The 18421-nt window shown below is 43.1% G+C and overlaps 1 protein-coding gene across 1 annotated transcript in view; it reads right to left on the bottom strand.

The window, feature by feature from the left end:
- Positions 1-17766, bottom strand: part of LOC118340488 (AT-rich interactive domain-containing protein 1B-like) — a gene marked incomplete at its 3' end in the record, with an annotated part of 33212 nt that extends 15446 nt beyond the window's left edge. Inside the window, 4 exon segments of the mRNA XM_035678505.1 lie at positions 3084-3197; positions 5508-5678; positions 12057-12248; positions 16972-17766. Coding sequence (XP_035534398.1) covers positions 3084-3197; positions 5508-5678; positions 12057-12248; positions 16972-17604 — 1110 coding nt within the window.
- Between the last annotated feature and the right edge of the window lie 655 nt (positions 17767-18421).

Here is an 18421-nt window from a genome sequence, read left to right as displayed (position 1 = left end):
TCCTCCTCCTCCTCCTCTCCTTCCAGCACCTCCTCCAGCTTTCAGCCTTCACCTCCTTTTCCACTCATGTTTCTCTTCCCTCACCTTCTGCTGTCTTTCTCCCTCTTTCCTCCTTAACCTCCTCCTCTTCACTCATCTCTTCCTCTTCCGTTCTTCAACCTTCACTTGTGATTAATCAATAAGTATTATTAAAGAGACCTCGCTCCCGTCTCCTGCCCCTCTGCCCTTCGTTGACTTTCTTTATGGGACGTCTCCAACAAACTGGGGAAATTTAAAAGCTGCAACTAATTATTTTTACATTTTCATTATTGATTATTCTGTCGATCAGTCATCATCGAGTTGTTTGGTCCATAACATGTCCAAATCGAAGTCGTCGTTTCTTAAAAAAATGACGATTATCAAAATAGTTTGCGGCTCATTTATTACTCGATGACTCATCGATTAATTGTTGCGTCTCTAGAAAAGTTAATTATGATTTAAGCCCCGTTTATACAACCGTTCTGGGGGCAGAAATAAAGATTTGTTCGATATATTTTATTCTTATAGACTTTAACTATCGTACAAGTCTTGATTTAATTTGCTGAAACTAAAGTTTTAAGTGTAGTTTGGTGCAGTGTCACTGGTTCAAGGCACTGAACTAACTGCTCCCATCACTCCACCACCTCTCCACATTTCCCTGTCTATAAATATCTCTAAAATATATTTATTTGTATTCCAGTATCATGAATATTAACAGACAGCAGCACAGCTCCAACTCACAGTTAAACCTCGAATAACGACTGAGTTAGTTTCACCTTTAATTAGAGACGATGAGAGCAACAATAAACCAACAATTAGATTTCAGTCTTTAAACGAGAGGAAATAAAACCCTCAACTGAAAATCATGCAGTCAACTTATTAACGAGTCTGTGAGGCCTTCGGGTGCAGCTGATTTCTGCTGATTTCTTTTCTTTTTCTTTTTTTTTGTTCCTTCCTTCAACCGAGCAGTCTCCCCTGCCTGTCGCCATGGCAACTGCATCAGCACCCGACTTCAAAAGGAGGCTCCAAAGAGAAAGAGAGAGAGGAAGAGGACAGAAGCAGGCTAACACGGAGAGGAAAAGAGAGAGAAAGAGAAGAAACCAGAGGAAGAGGTAGAGAGGGAGGAATAAAGGGATAAAGGAGCAGAAGGGAGAAGGAGAAGAGAGGGAGGAAGAAAGAAAAAGGTGGAAAGAGGCGGAGATAGAGAGATGGATGGAGAGATGAAATAATTAGAGGAGAAGCAGGGAGAGAAAGCAGTGGGCAGAGGAGCGTTCACAGTCAGAGTCTCAGTGCTGGAAGTGATTTCAAGCTGCTTTAAAACGGTTTTCAAACAGAGAGAAACGTGACGGAGACGTGAAGCTAAAATATTTATCCTCTTTAAAACAGACTCAGGTGTTCCCCAGAGCTCCATCACTGAACCTCTATTGTTTCATACTTATACAAATGATACAGGACAGTTTATTACACACTGCATAAAGACGACACGCTGGTTCCATTAAAGGGAATAATCCATGTTGTATCCTGAGCTGTGGCCAAGTTATTGTAACAGTTGGTGGAAAGCTGCCGTCATCAGACCTTTTTCACAGCAGCCATTCTGACATGAAACAGTAGGGTAAAGACAGGTAGGCTCAGCTACACTAAATGGAACGCAACCTTAATTAGTATCATTGGTAACGCCTGTGTTTACCCGACTGCTTCATGTCAAAATAGCCACTGTGGAAAAAGGTTTATTGGGAAAGCGAAATGCGCCACAAATGCGTCCACTTCGAAACCTGTTCCATGAACAATGACCTGTCCTGTATTGTCAAAGAAACCTCTTCAAAAACGTCCTTGAAAGGTCCTGGAAAATGATTTATTAAAGAGTGGGAACCTTGAAATGACCAAAAATGCTTAAAAAAATACTATTTGAGAAGTCTTTTTGCTTTGCTCAGCCTTCAGTGAGACCATCAGTTCATGCAGAGCTGGAAACATCAGCGTAGATTACAGTTCAGTCAGTGTTCACAGGGTCATTATTTCAGTTGTGTCTCTCCCCGGGAGGTCGGCCCACACGGCATCGACCCAGCGGGAGGTATCAGGCACTCCGGGCGTGATACCTGCCAGGTTTAGCTCTGGAGGACGCCGTTATTATCGACAACAGCGGCGAGCTGCAGGACAATCAGACAGCGGGGGGGCGGGGCTGAATCTCGACCACCGAGCCTGACGCAACAAAAACGACTCTTCTTTCAATCCTTCTGTCGGCTTTATGGTTGTAATCAGGACAGGAAGTCGAGAACTGACAGCCGCTGCATCCCGAAGCTCCTCTGTCACTTTTTCAGGGAGTTTTTGAATAAAACAAGACTGTAAGTGAAGTTTGATCTTTGAGGAAGAAAGCTGTCTTTTCTCTCTGTCGCTGCGAGTAGCTCTGAACCGGACTGTCACTTTAGATTTAACTCGCCAGCGATGTGACGCGGCCCAGTTAGAGCTCAAGATGTGTTAACACGTACTGGAGGGCAGCGCGTCCTCCTACAACCTCGACAAAATGTGAACCTGAACTCTTAAGATCCTCGTATCAAAGTGACAACAGCAGCTGATTTTAAAAAGACCCACGGGAGGGCAGATATCAGCTGACCTGAAATAAACTCCAGTTTCACAGTAAAGCTGCACGTCGCACAGAGGAACAAAAAGAAACCAGACGGATCTAAAATTCCTCCAACACGATTACTATTACGAGAGTTTTCGCCTTTTGAAGACAAATTATTCATACTCTGGTAAAAAGAATGTGTTTAATAAGTTGTAATACTTATATATACTTATTATAACAATATTGATCCTCAAATCGCTCTGAAAGTGTGAATAGTAGACATTGTGTAGAAAGTGAGAGTACTGGTAAGCTGCTTTGATTTGATTCACTGATGCTGTGATAGGTACGGTGGACAGTGAGGGTCAGTCTAAGCCAGTACACATAAAAAACAAAGTGACGTAATCCCGGTTGTAAGCTGCGATTCCAAATGATTCACAAGTCGAGAGTTCACTTTGGTTGGTAGAGAAATGATATATTTTACAGCTCTGATGCTCCTCAGACTCACCGGCAGGCTGGATGGTCTCTCCTGTTGGCTCAGACTCATCTCCTCGTGGTTTGGTTTCCCAGGAGTCATAGCAGCAGACTGGCCACGCCCCCCGTACGCCTCCTGCGGCACCTCCTGAATCGAGACAGACGAAGACGCAAAAGTTCAAACTACACAACTCTCTTTACCCTCAGTGGATCTGATGCAATGGTGTTCTGGATCTTTTAACTATTTCACAGGATCCTTATTGATTATACAACGTATTGATTATCAATGAGGCAGATGTATTATAGTATTTGTATAAACACAAACATCTTGACACACGTCTGGAGGGGATCTTTAAAATGACAGATCTTCTACGTGTTATCTGATAGAAAATAAAGATCCTGCTGTTTGCTGCAGGTCAGTGTTTGTCAGTGTGTCGTCTCGAGGCTGATGAAGGAGATAAAACCGCAGCTGAAGGTCGGGACTTCCTCTTCGTCACGACTGCTTCACACTGAAACTCTCGAGACTGACTCTTCTCTGACTCGAAACGAAAGTTCAGGACTGTTTCTGTACTCCACTACAGATGGGAGGCAAATATTGTACTTTTTACTACGTTTATCTGACAGAGGTAGTTACTTTGATACTGATATTTTTATATTTTTACTTAATTTAGTTGATCTGTTTAGTTTTTCTTGACATTACAGGACAGCATGCACTCACTAACGGTCCCATCATTTAGATTTATATATAACAGCTACAACATTTCCACCGGGTTGAGATTTCCGCTCGTGGTTACAGAAAATTTTTACTCAACCGCAAAAAGATTGCTGCGAGTCTGTTCCGCTCAGCATCGATTGTGAAGAGAAGCACTGACTGAGATGGGAACTGAAAAGTGTCATATAACCTGCAGCCTATCCCGCCAACAGTTTCAGACTAAATATGTAATAAAGGAGATTTTATTGAGAGGCTGAAATACAAAAATACTAAATATTCTCAGACAACAAAGATTACTTCCAGGATTATTTGGTCATTTTAATCAATTCTGTAGTAAAAACATCTTATTGAGATTGACAGATATTATAATTAGTGTGAAAATGTGTATCACAAATTATTTTTTTTAATGAAAACTATTAAAATCACCATGATGTAACATTTGTTTTATCTGGAGAATAAGATTAGCTGTGATATACTCTGATCAGAGCCGTTTTTACTCAATTTATTTTATCAATCGGGTCAATAATCATCAGTAAAATGCTGAATATCGGGTCCAATAACTGACTGGGCCGAGATAAGATTTGAGATTTCTGTGTAAAAAAAAAAAAAAAACATTCTTCCTCACTCGCTTGTTGTTTTTTCTGTAAAACACTTTAAACACAATCCACTTACTGTATCAATAAAGTTTCAGACGCTTACTTCCGCATTATAAAGTACATCCATTTAATACTGAAGAAAATAATCAGGTGGCTGCTTAAAATAAAAATGTATTCATTTGTTATTTTGTGCTGTTGGTTCAGCAGTTTGTGCCTTTAAAGGATTTAATCTCATCTTTCTACATTATAGTAACATTTGAGTTTTCCTCCTGATGCTCGGAGACAAAATGCTTTGTGAAGACATTTTCTCGCAGCAGTCGGGGAGGCGTCGACCTTGCTGTAGCCTCTGGAGGCTTTTGTGACGACGGGAGGAAATGCAGAAACTTTGAACTCCCTGGAGTCTTCGACTGAGCTGCTCTCCCTCTGAAACACCCGCTTTCATTTCAGTCTGTTTCACAAAAAAACGCAGAAAGTCGGGGACAGGACGACAAAAGGATGAAGGAGCTCACTGACCGGAAACAACAGCCGGAGTCCGAATGTGTTTCAATCATCCAATTTGATTTGTTAAACACAGAAATGTCTCCAATAGTGGCCGATTCTTACGTAAATCTGACTACATTTTAATAAGAAATCTTCTCGTTTCCTGTTCTCGTTGTCATTTGCTTCCTTTTCGGTGTCTTCCACAATCTTATTTCACATTGTTGTGCATTCGGTATATCAGAGTCGATCAGGGTGAAGAGAGAACAGTGTTTGTGTTCAGAGGAGCAGTGAGACGTCGCTCCAGGTCGGATCTGATGGAGCGATCCATCCTTTCAGCTTTTTACATTGTATTTACAGAACACACAATCAGAACGTGTGTTTCGTTTCAAAAGAAAAGATCATAAAAAACAAGAACCTGTCGACCTCAACGCCTTTGTTTTGTTTCATTTATTAAAGTATTTAAAGTGCGTTCATTGTTTTTTAAAATGGCTGCTTTACCTGTTCAAGAAAATCTGATGTGATGAAACAGAAACGGCAGTAAAATGATGATGAAACGTTCTTTTCTTCTCACTGTGAACTGGGAATCTGCTCTATAGTGAGTGTCGTCTTTCTAAAGTCCACTGTATTTGGGCTCATGAGAGCGCCCTCTCTGAAACTTTACAGTTTCTACCTGTTGTGGCAGTGGGCGGGGCTGCATGTACGGCGGCTGGCTCGGGGCGGCGGGCTGCTGCTGCGGAGGGCTGAAGTACGGCGGCTGACCCGGCTGACAGTAACCGCCCACGTTCTGCTGCTGCTGCTGCTGCTGCTGCTGCTGCTGCTGCTGACCGTACTGAGAACCCATCTGAGGACACAACAAACATCAGCACAGTGAGTCTCTGATGAATAAACCAAGAGTCACCGCCACAACACTGTTTCCATCCACCTGCTTTTACATTCAGTGTCTCCAGCGAGCAGCGAACACCCAGCCCTCTGCTGCAGGAACAGGAGTCCAGTGTTCATTTTTAGATCTTATTTTGAATTTTTTGTTTCCTGTTGCTGTTTTGTGAGGTTTATACTGCAAAAAAGGAACTTCAAGAAAGTAAAAAAAAGGGGAAATAAGTCTTATTTTTAGTCTAAAAATACAAATAATCCTGTCAAGCATGTTTTACATTAGGAACTGGTTTTGAGAAAAAATATCTGACTTTGTTTTAATAAGATATCACAGCTAATAGTGAGCTACATTTAACCAGTAACACGTTATAACACTGGTTTGCATAATATTGTAAGATTTTCTATCAATCTAATCAGTATGAGGATTATATTCCAGAATATCTGTCCTGTTTCTAGAAGAGCTGTTGTTGCAGTGTAGGATGTGGTTGGGTTGTTTCTGCCATGAGGGTGAAAATAGTGTTGTTAGCTGCTGACAGCTGGGTGCTAATAGCATCCATCTTTTATATTTGCACATAAAGTGGAAACGCTGAAATGTGAGGTGTAAAAGTAGATAAAAACAGAATTAGACCTTAACAACAGAAACAGAAGATTTTGTGGGTGAAACATGTGATTTAAACGCCAGTTCCAGTGAAGAGCTGAACACAAGTGATGAGGAGACTGTAACCTTCATTTATTATCATCATTTTTCATTATTTAACCAGGAAAACAACAACAACAAACATTTACATTAAGAACACATAAGAGCAATATACTCTCTCCCGCTCTCTCTGAAACGCCTGGAGGAGGAACTGGGAGCAGATTGGGGGATGAGGTTTGGCCAGGCATCAATTAATCCAATTTAAAGCTTGTGCACAGGCTTCATTATTCAAAAACTAAACTGCACACAATCTTTCCTACATTTCCTCTCGGTGTGATCCTCCTCTACCGGACCTATCACTGTTGGTGATCAGCTTATTTTAAGAAAAAGAAAATGCATCATACTTTACGATATAATTATTAACTCAACCTGGATAACTGCACTAAAATGAGGAAATAAAACTGAATATGTGTACAGTGTGGATTATATAAAAACTATAAATAACTGTTAAAGGGACAAACAGTATGGCAGCAACACATCCAATCAAAGAAGAAAAAGGGAATGACTGTGGGGGCCGTTTATGGTTCTGGGAAATGGAGTCAGAGTGAGACCTCTCGCTGTCTCTGAGCTGGAGACCACCAACAGACAACACCATCCGCTTCTCTCCTTTCACCTGTCGGGCTGTCAACAACACAGCTGGACGGTGTTCGACAGCGTTTCCTGCTGCACTGACGCCCAGTTTTACTCCGTCGGTATCGAAACTGAAAGAAAGATGATGTTTAATTCTCTGTAGAATCGACACGATTCGGTCGGTGCCATAAAACTATGGAAGTTCGGTACCCAGCTCTACTGACGTGCGTTTGAACCTGAACCTTCCTGTGTCGTCCACCTCCATCACTGACATCACTTACTTTGAATATTCCCTGTTTGTTGGGTTTCTTTCTCTTTGTTTCTGCTCTGTAATGAACATCAAAAGTACATTATTCCAAACAACATACACAAACACACACACAGTATCGGCCAACACACGGGAGGAACAGATACTCAGAACATGTTTTCCATCGTTTCATCGTCTGGAGCTCTTTTAATGATCTCCTCATCTTCTGCAACGGTCTGAAGGCACCGACTGGAGAATCATCTCCACCGGCTGTTTGTCTCCGTCAACCAGTGAACTCAGATTCACACAACAAACGAGCATTCAGTCGTGTTTCCGCTTGATTTTCTGGAAATTCGGTTTCAATTTGGAGACGTGACAAACGTTGACTGACAGCCGGAGCACTTCTACATGTTGGATCAACACGAAACTGTGCTGTTGAATCATCAGCGCAAAACACGGACAACTGTTAGAAAATATCTGGATTCATGTTTACGGGAGACAGAGAGGAGACGGCAACGTAACCGAGGTCGTCCTGACCTCCCGCCCTGCTCGCTGCAGCATGAATAAAGAATATTAGAGGTGTGAGATGTTTCCACTCTGCTGAAGACGTGAAACAAGCTGACAAACACACTCTGCTGTATTCCTGGAAAGTGACCTATATATTTAAATTCCTCTCCCGAGGAGTCAACATGTTCTCTGACTGAAATAAACCTCCCACAATTCCACGATACAAAGCTTCTTCTCATCGTCGTGTCCCCGTGCTGTGAGCGCAGAGGTCTGACGTGACCTCCGACCTCCTTGCTGTTACTGTCTCCAGTGTTTGAGAGCTGCAGCTTGTTCGTCTGCTGCAGTCACAGGAGAATCACATGATCACGCAGCCACATGACGATCTGAGACGCATTCCTTCTGACTGCAGCTCTGGTTCCTCTGGGGATGAGCACAGGAAGCTCATTTATGTAGCACTCAAACTGCTCTACGTGTACTTTATGTTAGAAACAAACAATAAAAGGACCAGTGTGTAGGATTTAGTGCAGATTGCAGGTTACAACCCTCTCGCCTCACTCTCCCGTTTCAAGCGTGTAGGAGAAACTACGGTGGCCCTAAGCTGATCGTACGTGTGAAGAATGTCTTATAAATGTCATGAGACACATTTACATTTATACCAAATATCCAAAACTAGTTTTACTTTACTTACACTGCAAGAACGACACTGAAAGCTTTCCAGACGAACTCAGTTTCATCATTTTTAATGGAACTAATTGGTCACATTAAACCTCCACATGAACATTTATACCACCTTAAAAAAGGTGCACAGACCCGCTGAGATTACATCAGGACTGCAGCGTCTTTTAAACACTTCCACAGACCTTCCTCCTCAGATCGTTATCCCTGAAAGCACATCCTCTCCTCGGGAATAAAATGCCACCAAACGCAACAAGACGCAACCTCGCTGCAATCTGTGAGAGCCGGAGCTCCGAGCGGCTGCTGGAGGACCCGAGGATCAACTGCCTTGCTCAAGAGCACCTACTCTGCTCAGCATCTACTCAGGCGCTCAAGCTGTGACGGGCTGTTAATCGGCAGCGCCGGGGCAACAGCGGCCGCGGTGTGACATCAGTGTGATGATGTAAGCAGGTGTCAGAAGCAGACTGAGAGGAAAATCACAAAGCACAGCTGATCAACAGAAAATTAATCTTAGTAATCGTCAGACGCTTTAAAGTCGTTTAATTTCTCTATTTTCTGACATATTACCGACTAAATGATCAACTGAATTAATCAAAGACATTATTTTACAGAAAATATCAACTGGATATTCTCCCAACCGACTTGGGTTTGTAAGGGAGTGAACTGGGTTGAGTTGCACGGTGGTGGTTGGAGAGGTGGAAGCTTTATTCGTGTGGCGTCTCGCTAGGTGAATGCTTTTTGCGCTGAGCGGTGAGTGGTGGTTTAAGTCAAGCAGGGCGTGTTTGTTTTGAGAGAGGAGGAGCCTCTGTGGTAATTGTCTTGGTAGAAACTCTGAACCATGAACACTGAAGGAATCGTACGGGAGAAGCTGCTGCAATGACCGGCATATGGTAGTGAGACAACAGGACTCCGAGTGATCCACGCTGCTCCACCATCCTGATCACACTTCATATTATGTTATTGTTTTGGTTTGAGTGGCAGGAATTACAGATTGTACGTTTAATAGAGACAAGTTGTTATTGGAAATACAACCACTTCAATCATAATAGAAAAAAGGAACAAAGAAATCAGAAATCAGAAATCAGAAGGGACGATTGAAGGTCTAAGACAGAACTGGAGGATTTACCAAAATGTTGAGACCGTTTTAAAGTAAAGAACATTTTGGTTGAGATTTAGGTTTTTAAGCAGTCAGAGAGTCGACTGTGGACAAGAACCCTCCTGAAACCAAATCAATCGAAGCAGCACAGAGGGGGAAGCCGCCCGGTCCAATTTCATCTGGAATCAGAGAGTTAATAAAGGAAGAGTCCCGGGGCCACCTGGGGCCTCGCTCACATAAAAGTCATTACATTTCCTCCCTCTGCCTCGGCGTCTTCATCCGAGTCTCAGCGAGCACAGATGACAACGCTGACACAAGTTCCCTCAGGCTGAACAAAAAGAAAATGTCTGTCAAGCTGTAATGATGTAATAACGTCACCGTTACTCCGTGATGACAATCTGTCTCTGCGAGAGGCTTCGGGGGAGCGAGACGACATCAGAGGAGCGAAGGAGGAAAAGCTCCGGGGGAGGAAAGAAAACCGTGATCGGAGTAATCTACGACCTGAGACAGAACAGACGCCTCCTGAAATCTGTTCAACAACGGGAGAGAAACACTGGGATGCAACAATCCCGCTTTCCTCCAGGTCTTAAAAATGTGTTCTGGTGTTTTAACTTTTTACTGGGATGTTAAAAGAGAAGAGAAACTACGAGGAGATCAGCTGAACCTGGATTTAAAACAAGCTGTGGGAACACAAGTGATCATGATTTTAATAGTGTGATCAGGGTCAGTGAACTTTGTGAACGGATTCTAGTTTCGAAAGGAGAAAATCTAAATCAGGAAACGAGCTGTTATGAGTCTTTTATTTTCAAAACAACATAAAACAGTTAAGAAAATAGTGAAAATGGCTTTAACACTTCACTAAAACCTAAAAATATTCAGGTTAACATCACATAAGAAGAAGAAAAACAACTAATCAAACTCAACTGATTGTTATATTACCAGCCAATATCAGCTCAGTAAGTCTGTACAAGTGTTTGATTTGTTTTTATATTGTACTTTTTACAATGTTTGGTTTAAAGTTTATTAATACTTTGATTTCTAGTGAAGTTCTTTGTTGAAAATGTGCTGCTGCATTTACTTTCACTCAGAATAAAGTCAATGTTCAGCTGCAGACATTTACACATATTTAGACGACAGAGATGAAGAGCCCAGAGGTGGATTGTGCTGCAGATGTGGTTTGGAAAGTTTCTATGGATATTTCAATACTTTTTTCCTCCCTTCCTCCCTGAAAACTTGCCATTATTATAACTGACTGAAGTCAAACTCTCAGCAGTTTTCTTTGTGATGTTAAATTCCCTGTAGTCTGACTCCAGCGACAGCAGCCAACCGCTAAAGAAAAGTCGTGTAATGTTCTTGTAAGTGACGTATCAGAGGCAGCGTCAGTCATCAGTAAACCAAAACCAGCAGCCTGCAGTCTAAAAATAGCCTCAGCCCAGTCTGCGCCGGGAATAGTCTGACCTGGCCCGGCCCGCCTGGCTCGGCTCTGCAGCAGCCATGTGGTCTGACAACATCAACAGATCTGTTGTCCACAGTGACGAGGTGGTGATGATGCTGCAGATGAATCAGCAGGACGACTTCATGAACAAACAACCAGCTCAAAGAAAGTGTTTAAAAACAAGAGGAGGTTGTACGAGCTTCAGTGTTTCATCACACAGGAACTCTGAACATTGAGGGAATAACTTCCTCAGAGAGCCTCACAGGATGCAAACACTAACTGCAGGGACGGAGAGTTAAAGGTTATACGGGAGATTAAATCATTTATATCAGCCGTCACCAACCTTTTTTGTGCCACGGACCGGCCTTCAAGGTGTGGGCGACAAATACGACGAGATAAAATGATACGACCGACATACAAACAAATATAAAGTGCATAAAAATACAACTCACTATTACTCTGAATTAGTGCGAGCCCTGAGCAAACGGGCCGGTCCCATCTCGGGGTAATGGGAGACAACGACAGCTGAAGTGTGTTTCTTATGTCCAGTCTATTCTGTGATTTTGTTTTGGTCGCTGTCACTGCAGAAAAAACCCGCTTCACAAAGATAGGATGTTGGAAAGGGAAGCGATCTCAGGACGTCTCAGACGTTTGTTTTTTACTAATTTTTGCTAGTTTGAGTGTTTAACTGAGGTAACATATCCCGAGAGGCACAGACGGACGTATTGGGAGAGAATGCGGTCGTTTTTAAAAATAAAACATCTTTCAGACTCTGATCATCAATAAAATATTTATTTCTTTATTTTTCTGTGCGGCCCGGGACCAAATGACCCACGGACCCGGTGGTTGGGGAACGCTGATTTATATAGCGGCAAACCAAATGGAGTCATTGTGTCCTGAGCAGAGAATTTAAATGTACCATAAAACCAAAAGTATGAAATTAAAAAAGAGGTTAAAAAGGCTCCAAAGAGCTGCTGAGTCAGATACAACTCATTCATGTTCATGTTCGAGGTTATATATGAGATTTTTGAAAATGGAGTCTGGCAGATGCTGGTTCTCTAGCGGCAGTGAATTTAAGAAACACAAAATGAAGTTGTTTTTTTATCGTGGATTGTCTCCTACCTGTTGCTGAGGGTACTGCATCCCTCCCATCCCCATCTGCCCTCTGCTGGGCATCCCCATCGGGTATCTGTGGGGGGAGGGCGAGCCGTAGGGCTGGCCGGAGTACGGCGCCCCCTGCTGCTGGGAGTACGGGTTGTTGCTCATCCCGTAGAGCTGAGAGCGCTTCATCGCCATCGGGTCCATGGGAGGCACCTGGAGGAGGGAGGTGATTGGTTGATGAGACGTTTTGGTTTAAGCTTTAGACCTCTTACTGCAGGTTTAATGAGAGCTTAAAGAGCTTAAAGAGCTTAAAGAGTGTTTCCAAAGTTTTAAAAAGGTCAAGAATTAACTTTGAACCAACAGGAACAAGACATTTGTGATGTAGTCAAAAGCTTCAGGGCAGGTAAATGGACCTTGTGGTGAATTTAAATTGGTGAAATCAAGCATATGTGATAAGGATGGTACAAAGGATGGATTCAGACACATCTGGAACCAGTCATCTCCTTTGGGGAGACCCAGTCATCTGGAAACCAGTCATCTGGAACCAGTAGGAGTCTGAGGCTCTTCCCAACATGTTAGAATCAGCAGAGCAAACGTCATTAATCTTTACTCGTCTGTCGCTATAGTTTTGTCCCCAAAGAGACCTAGAACCTCGGTGATCTGAGACAGCGACGTATTTGTTGTGTCCTTCTCATCCACTCATAAAAAACTGTCATGCCTTCGCCATCCTGGGTATAAACAAAACACTATCGAATAAATGATGAGCATATGGGGGGGTTTAGAAGTGGGTATTCCCAATGCTGACAATAAGTGGATATACTCCTGCACTACACTGCTAATACATGTGCCCCCCCCTCCCGCCAATACCCGATAATATCAGAGGAATTGGTATCGGAACAACCGGAATCGTCTGAATACTTTTTCTCCCAGACCAGGTGGAGCACATCGCCGAGCCGGTGGAGGACAGTGAACACATCGCAGGCGGGTATCGGGGCTGGGGGTTGACAGCTGAGACTACAGAGTCAGAGCAGATTCAGCTGAAGCAGCACTCAGACAAAATGTGAGCAATCCAAAAGCCTGGGAGGCCACTTTACACTGAAGTCAACAGTCACGCCTGGGTACGCTTTAATATGCACACACACACACACAGTATTTGACACACTGACATAATAGTAGGTGAGAGAAGTGACTCAGTGAGAACAGATGTTTCACTGCTGCTCAGACGGCTGCGACTAAAAATAGAAACCATTTATGGATTTTACACACAAAACACGATCCAGACATTTACTCCGGTTCTTTAATCTTTTCTCTGGGTGACACGTTTCCATCAGTCAGCTGAGGACGAGCACACTGGGAAACCCCCCCCGTAAACAGCTCAGCGTGAGATCGGACAGGTTGTCACGAAGCTTCAGCATCAGCTTCGATGGTTTAAAGTCGCCGACTGAAGCTGAAACTGCAGAAATTTAACTTTTCCAAACTGTGAAGAAAACAAAGACTCCTGTCATATTTTGTTATATTTCATTAAATTATTTTAAACAATCTAATTTAGTGATCAGTCTGACAATATACACGTCAAAGCATCAGATTACTGTTAATAAAGACGTATGAAGCCACTGGTTCTACATCATTAACAATAAACTATAACTTTATAGCACATTTCTTAACGTTACAAAGTGCCGGCGGATAAAATAAGAAAAAGGTAGAGGTGTAAAGATTTACCGTTACGAGACGGTTTTAAAGTTATAGATGCAACAACATCGGTACGTGAACCCGAGATGGATCTAAATATCTGATGAACCGGTCGATGGTCCGATTCTGAAGTTATGAATCTGTTGACTGAAGCTTTGCTGCTAACAGTGTTTCTGCTCGTTGCTCGTCGCTCTAATGCCGACACGATTTACAGAGCAGCATCAAAACTACAATCTAAAGTCTGGATTCAACAAGAAGGAAGGAAAGTTCGGCCATTCGTAAGATCTGTCGGACTCAGTCTCTGAATCGTGTCGTAACCAACGTGCAAAGATAAACCTAAAAACGGAGACATGCACACTGCTGGAAAAAGGCCAAAGGAGGTTAAAACAATTAAATTATTGAATGTGTTAATATATAAAAAGTGATCTTATCTTATATCAGCTGATTAATGTACGTTCAGTCAGAAACACACATTCCTGTCCGATCTCTTCCGGCCTTTAAATCGTTTGTGACTGTGTTTCCGTCTTAAAGATCCTCTCCAGACATTAAGACACAGATTATATAAATATATATATAAAATCTGTGTCTGATGTGTTTTTATGCAAACCCTTAAACAGTCATCTCCTCCTTCTACCTCACTCAATCTGTACAGTCCCTCAGTGCACCGGTGGATCACTCTGTAGACGTACTGGACCAGGACTGCCTTCCTGACTATCTGTGATGGTTCCCCCCTCCCCTTTATATCTCTGAATGATTGTGCCCCCCCGGCCTCGGTGAGATCTCTGAGGTCGACTGAACAAAGCCTTCTGACTGTCCCTGAAATTCAGGCTTACAGCCGAATGTGCCGAGCCTCTGCAGTTGTGGCTCCCGCCCTCTCCCCCGAGTGCTCCGGTGCCTGAGTCACGTACACCAGCGCTGATCTGTGACGCTTCACTGTTTGTACTCTGTCCTGTTCAACTGTTCATCCTTTTGTGAAGGTGTTATATCAGGATACTCTGTGTGTCAATACTCAACCTGTAGGTTTTATATTATTAGATTTTATTCCTCCTTGTTTCAGGATGCAGGTTTTTACAGGTCGGTGTTTTTTGGACCCTCTGCGTTAATTTGCATTTAATTAACATTAATGTGGCCACAGCTCGTAAGAACCAGTTCAAATTAAATAGACTTTAATTTTAGAGAGTATTCATCTTCTAGTTTTTATTTATTATTTCCTGTTATAACTTTATAATGTTTGTAAAGGCGCTGAATCAATAAAGTTCACTAACTTACGATATGTCTTTAGATGTCAGATTCAAATCATTTCTGCTTTCCTCGCTACAGACGCCGCGTTGAACCACTCGTTTCTCCTTCCCAGTAGGATGGGGAGGGCGAAGCTTTCAGGTAAAGTAGGATTTTGCAGCGTCTAGTGTCGAGGTCGCAGATTAAAACCTTTTGAATACCACTCGCCTCCCGAGCGTGTAGGAGAAACCGGTCTACTGTAAAACGCCGGCTTAAAAACACAAACATTTCTTATTTTCAGGTGATTACACACTAAAGAAAACATATACATGAATATTATATTACATTTCTGCCAACAGAGCCTCCTAAACGTTACACACGGGACCTTTAATGTGCACACATGAAGCCCGGGCAGCTGGAGGAGCATGAGGAATATTTAGCTCCAGTGTTGTTGCCTGTGGTAATGGGCACATGGCTAATCTGCATGAGTGAAGGTCAGGGCTCTTGTGTGGAGACGGGGCCACGACGGGCTCCCTGCCAGCTGACGTTGAGGCCGGATCACGAGCTGAAAGGTTTTTATTACCATCACAACAGAGAGGGAAACAACGTAACGGCCGCCGACACCTCAGACGACTTCAAAAGAGATCATTAGCACGTGTGCGGCAGTTAGTCGGTGTCAGGTGTGAACGGCGCTGAAGTGGCGGCAGATAATTCTCCTTTTCTGTCAGCGAAGTCCCCAAACTTTATCTGACAACACAGCTGAATGTAATTACAGCGTACACGGACACACACAGCCTCGTTGGGCCTGGACAGCTCCACTTCTTTAAAACCCAGGATGGCAAAGTCAGGACCCGCCTCACTCTGCCTCGGATTGGACAGTACTCGTGGCCTTTGCTGCTCTGATTGGTCGGTGATCGGGTGCTCGGAGAGGACGGGACAGAATCACACTTCCTCATATAGTCGAGTGTTAAAATATCAGGAAGGAATTCTTCTCAAAATGTGAAAAACGTTTAGCAGAAATGAGAAATTAGCCTCATTCTGGGGGAACAGAAAGAATAAACAGCAACAATTCATTATAATATTACTGAGATCACAATAATTCAAGAGCTGAAATGTGACAAACATTATTATAATGACGCAGACGCTCTGGTCTACTAATAGTTTGTTACAGACCCCCAAAAAACATTTTACACATTATTTTAATCGATTTTTTTTTTAGAAAATTAAATTTGTGATGCAAAAATTTAAATTCCTGCACTAATCCTGAATAATATCACAATATCTGACTAAATAATCACAATATGATGTCACAGAAACAGTTATAATTATAATATACATTATATTCTACATACGACACGTTTTTAATTACTTTATTTTATTAAATAATAACTTATTACTAATATATATTATATATACTGTTTATATACATATTATTCCTTCACATTTATCCACTAATTATCTATTTTATTTAGTGAACTACTTGTTTTGGGGTCAGTTTTATCCTTTAGTGTCGCCGTTATATTAATAAAGCCCGTTGAACTGAAGTTAAACACAATCACAGGTGAAGGAAGGCTGTTTGTGACTTCGGCATCCTGCGAGAGGAAACGTGACTTCTGCACTCCTGCGAGGAAAACGTGACTTCGGGATCTGCGAGAGACAACGTGGATTCGGGTCCTGCGAAGAGAAAATAAAAAAGAAGCTACATGCTAACGGTAGCTTAGCCTAGCGAGCTAAACACGGAGTCACCTTGGACCCAAACACTGACTTTACTAACCGACAGTAACTCCTGCGGCTGCTGGTTATTGTTGCACATGCGGCTTATTAAACGAGGATTATCATCGTTTAATAAAATAAAAGCCCAAATGTCGCGTTTGCACTTTGTGTTAAATGACGTCTCTCTGCGTGTAGCATGAGTTAGCACGGCGGCTAGCGGGGGTTAGCACGAATAAAACGCCTTTCTGTGATTAATGAGAGGGAGTTGAAGAGCCGCGGACACCGGCGGCTGGTAGTTTATTAACCCGGTATTCACCTGCGATCTCCCGCCGCCCTGCCCGTTGTTCCCGGGGCTCATGGTGGGGTGATTTCTTTGTCCTCCCCAGCTGTGAGCAGCGGAGTACTGGGACTCTTTAGCCGGCCCCAGGCTCTGCTGCTGGGCGGCGCTGTACTCGGAGTACCCGTAGCCTCTCATCATGCTGCTCGGAGCCGTTAACAGCTGGTTTAAAGTCGGTGTGGCTCCGGACGGGTGCAGCTGCTGCGGACCGGGGAACCGCTGGAAGCCCCCCCCGCCGCCGCCGCCTCCAGCCGGGGAGCTGCCCGCAGACACAGCCGCTTTACCGCCGCCGCTGCCCGGGCCCAGCAGGGTGTTACTCCGCATCAGGCCCCCGTACGAACTGCTCCCGTACCCGGGTCGGTAGTTCGGGTAGTGGCTGTACGGGCTGTTGTTGTTGTACCCGTCGTGGGAGTTCTGAACCTGGTCCATAGTGTCGAGTACCGAGAGTACCGAGAGCGTTACCCCCGTCCCTGCGCTTTGTTGTCCGCCATGTTGATGATCGACGCTGGGCCCTCCTCTTCCAATCCCATAATAATGATTAAACCCGGAGCTGGTCCCAGTCGGAGGAGGGCTGGTGCTGGTGCTGCTGGCTGATCCCAGACTGGCATCCATCCGCTCCTCCTCCTCCTCCTCCTCCTCCTCTGATATTCAGCCGGTGTTGCTGATGTTTGTTCTCCACCAGGAGGTTGTTTTCTTTCCCTCCATGTTGTTGTTGTTGTTGTTTATTATGTTGTTGTTGTTGTTGTTGTTGTGGGTCCTCCGCTGGTGCTGCTGCTGCTGGATGAAGTGGCTGAGTGGAGGAGGTGTGTGGTGGGATGATGATGATGATGGTGATGGAGGAGGAGGAGGAGGAGGAGGAGGAAGAGGAGGTCCAGCAGGTCTTTTAGTTTCCTGACTGACATTAATACAATGAGGAGAAGAAATAACAGAAAACTGTAATTTAACACTTTTATTTTAATTCATAATTGTGAAAAACAGGTTTTTAATCTTTTTTTAAAAATAGGACTGTTTGTTTTCTCATTTTCATAGAAAACCCAAAATACTATGATTATATTTGTGTATATTTAATGATCTGTTATGGTCCATTTTACTCTAACTTGTGTGTTTAACCAGAATACGGATTATTATAGATTATAGATTAAAATCAATAGACCACCTCGACTGGATAATATAATTTATTAATATTTCCAAGCGACACAGTAACAGTTATAATTATTCAAACATGGACCCACCTCCTCTCTAACTCACTAATTTATTTATAAATGTAATTGTGATTAAATCAGTTTATATATTAAGAAAGATATAAAACTTAAAGATGTTGAATCTTTCTGGGCTCTGATTGGTTGTTTTCATTCGGGTCCGGTGGATTCTTATAAATCCCATCAGGAGGAACCAGAGGAACCATCACAGATTATCTGTCTCATGTTCT

Source organism: Morone saxatilis, unplaced genomic scaffold (genome assembly GCF_004916995.1).
Source record: "Morone saxatilis isolate NCDOM2014 unplaced genomic scaffold, NCSU_SB_2.0 Contig7, whole genome shotgun sequence".
In the NCBI taxonomy this organism is placed as follows: domain Eukaryota; kingdom Metazoa; phylum Chordata; class Actinopteri; family Moronidae; genus Morone; species Morone saxatilis.
The sequence above is the reverse complement of the archived record's forward strand: the minus strand, read 5'-3'. Positions and strand labels throughout refer to the sequence as shown.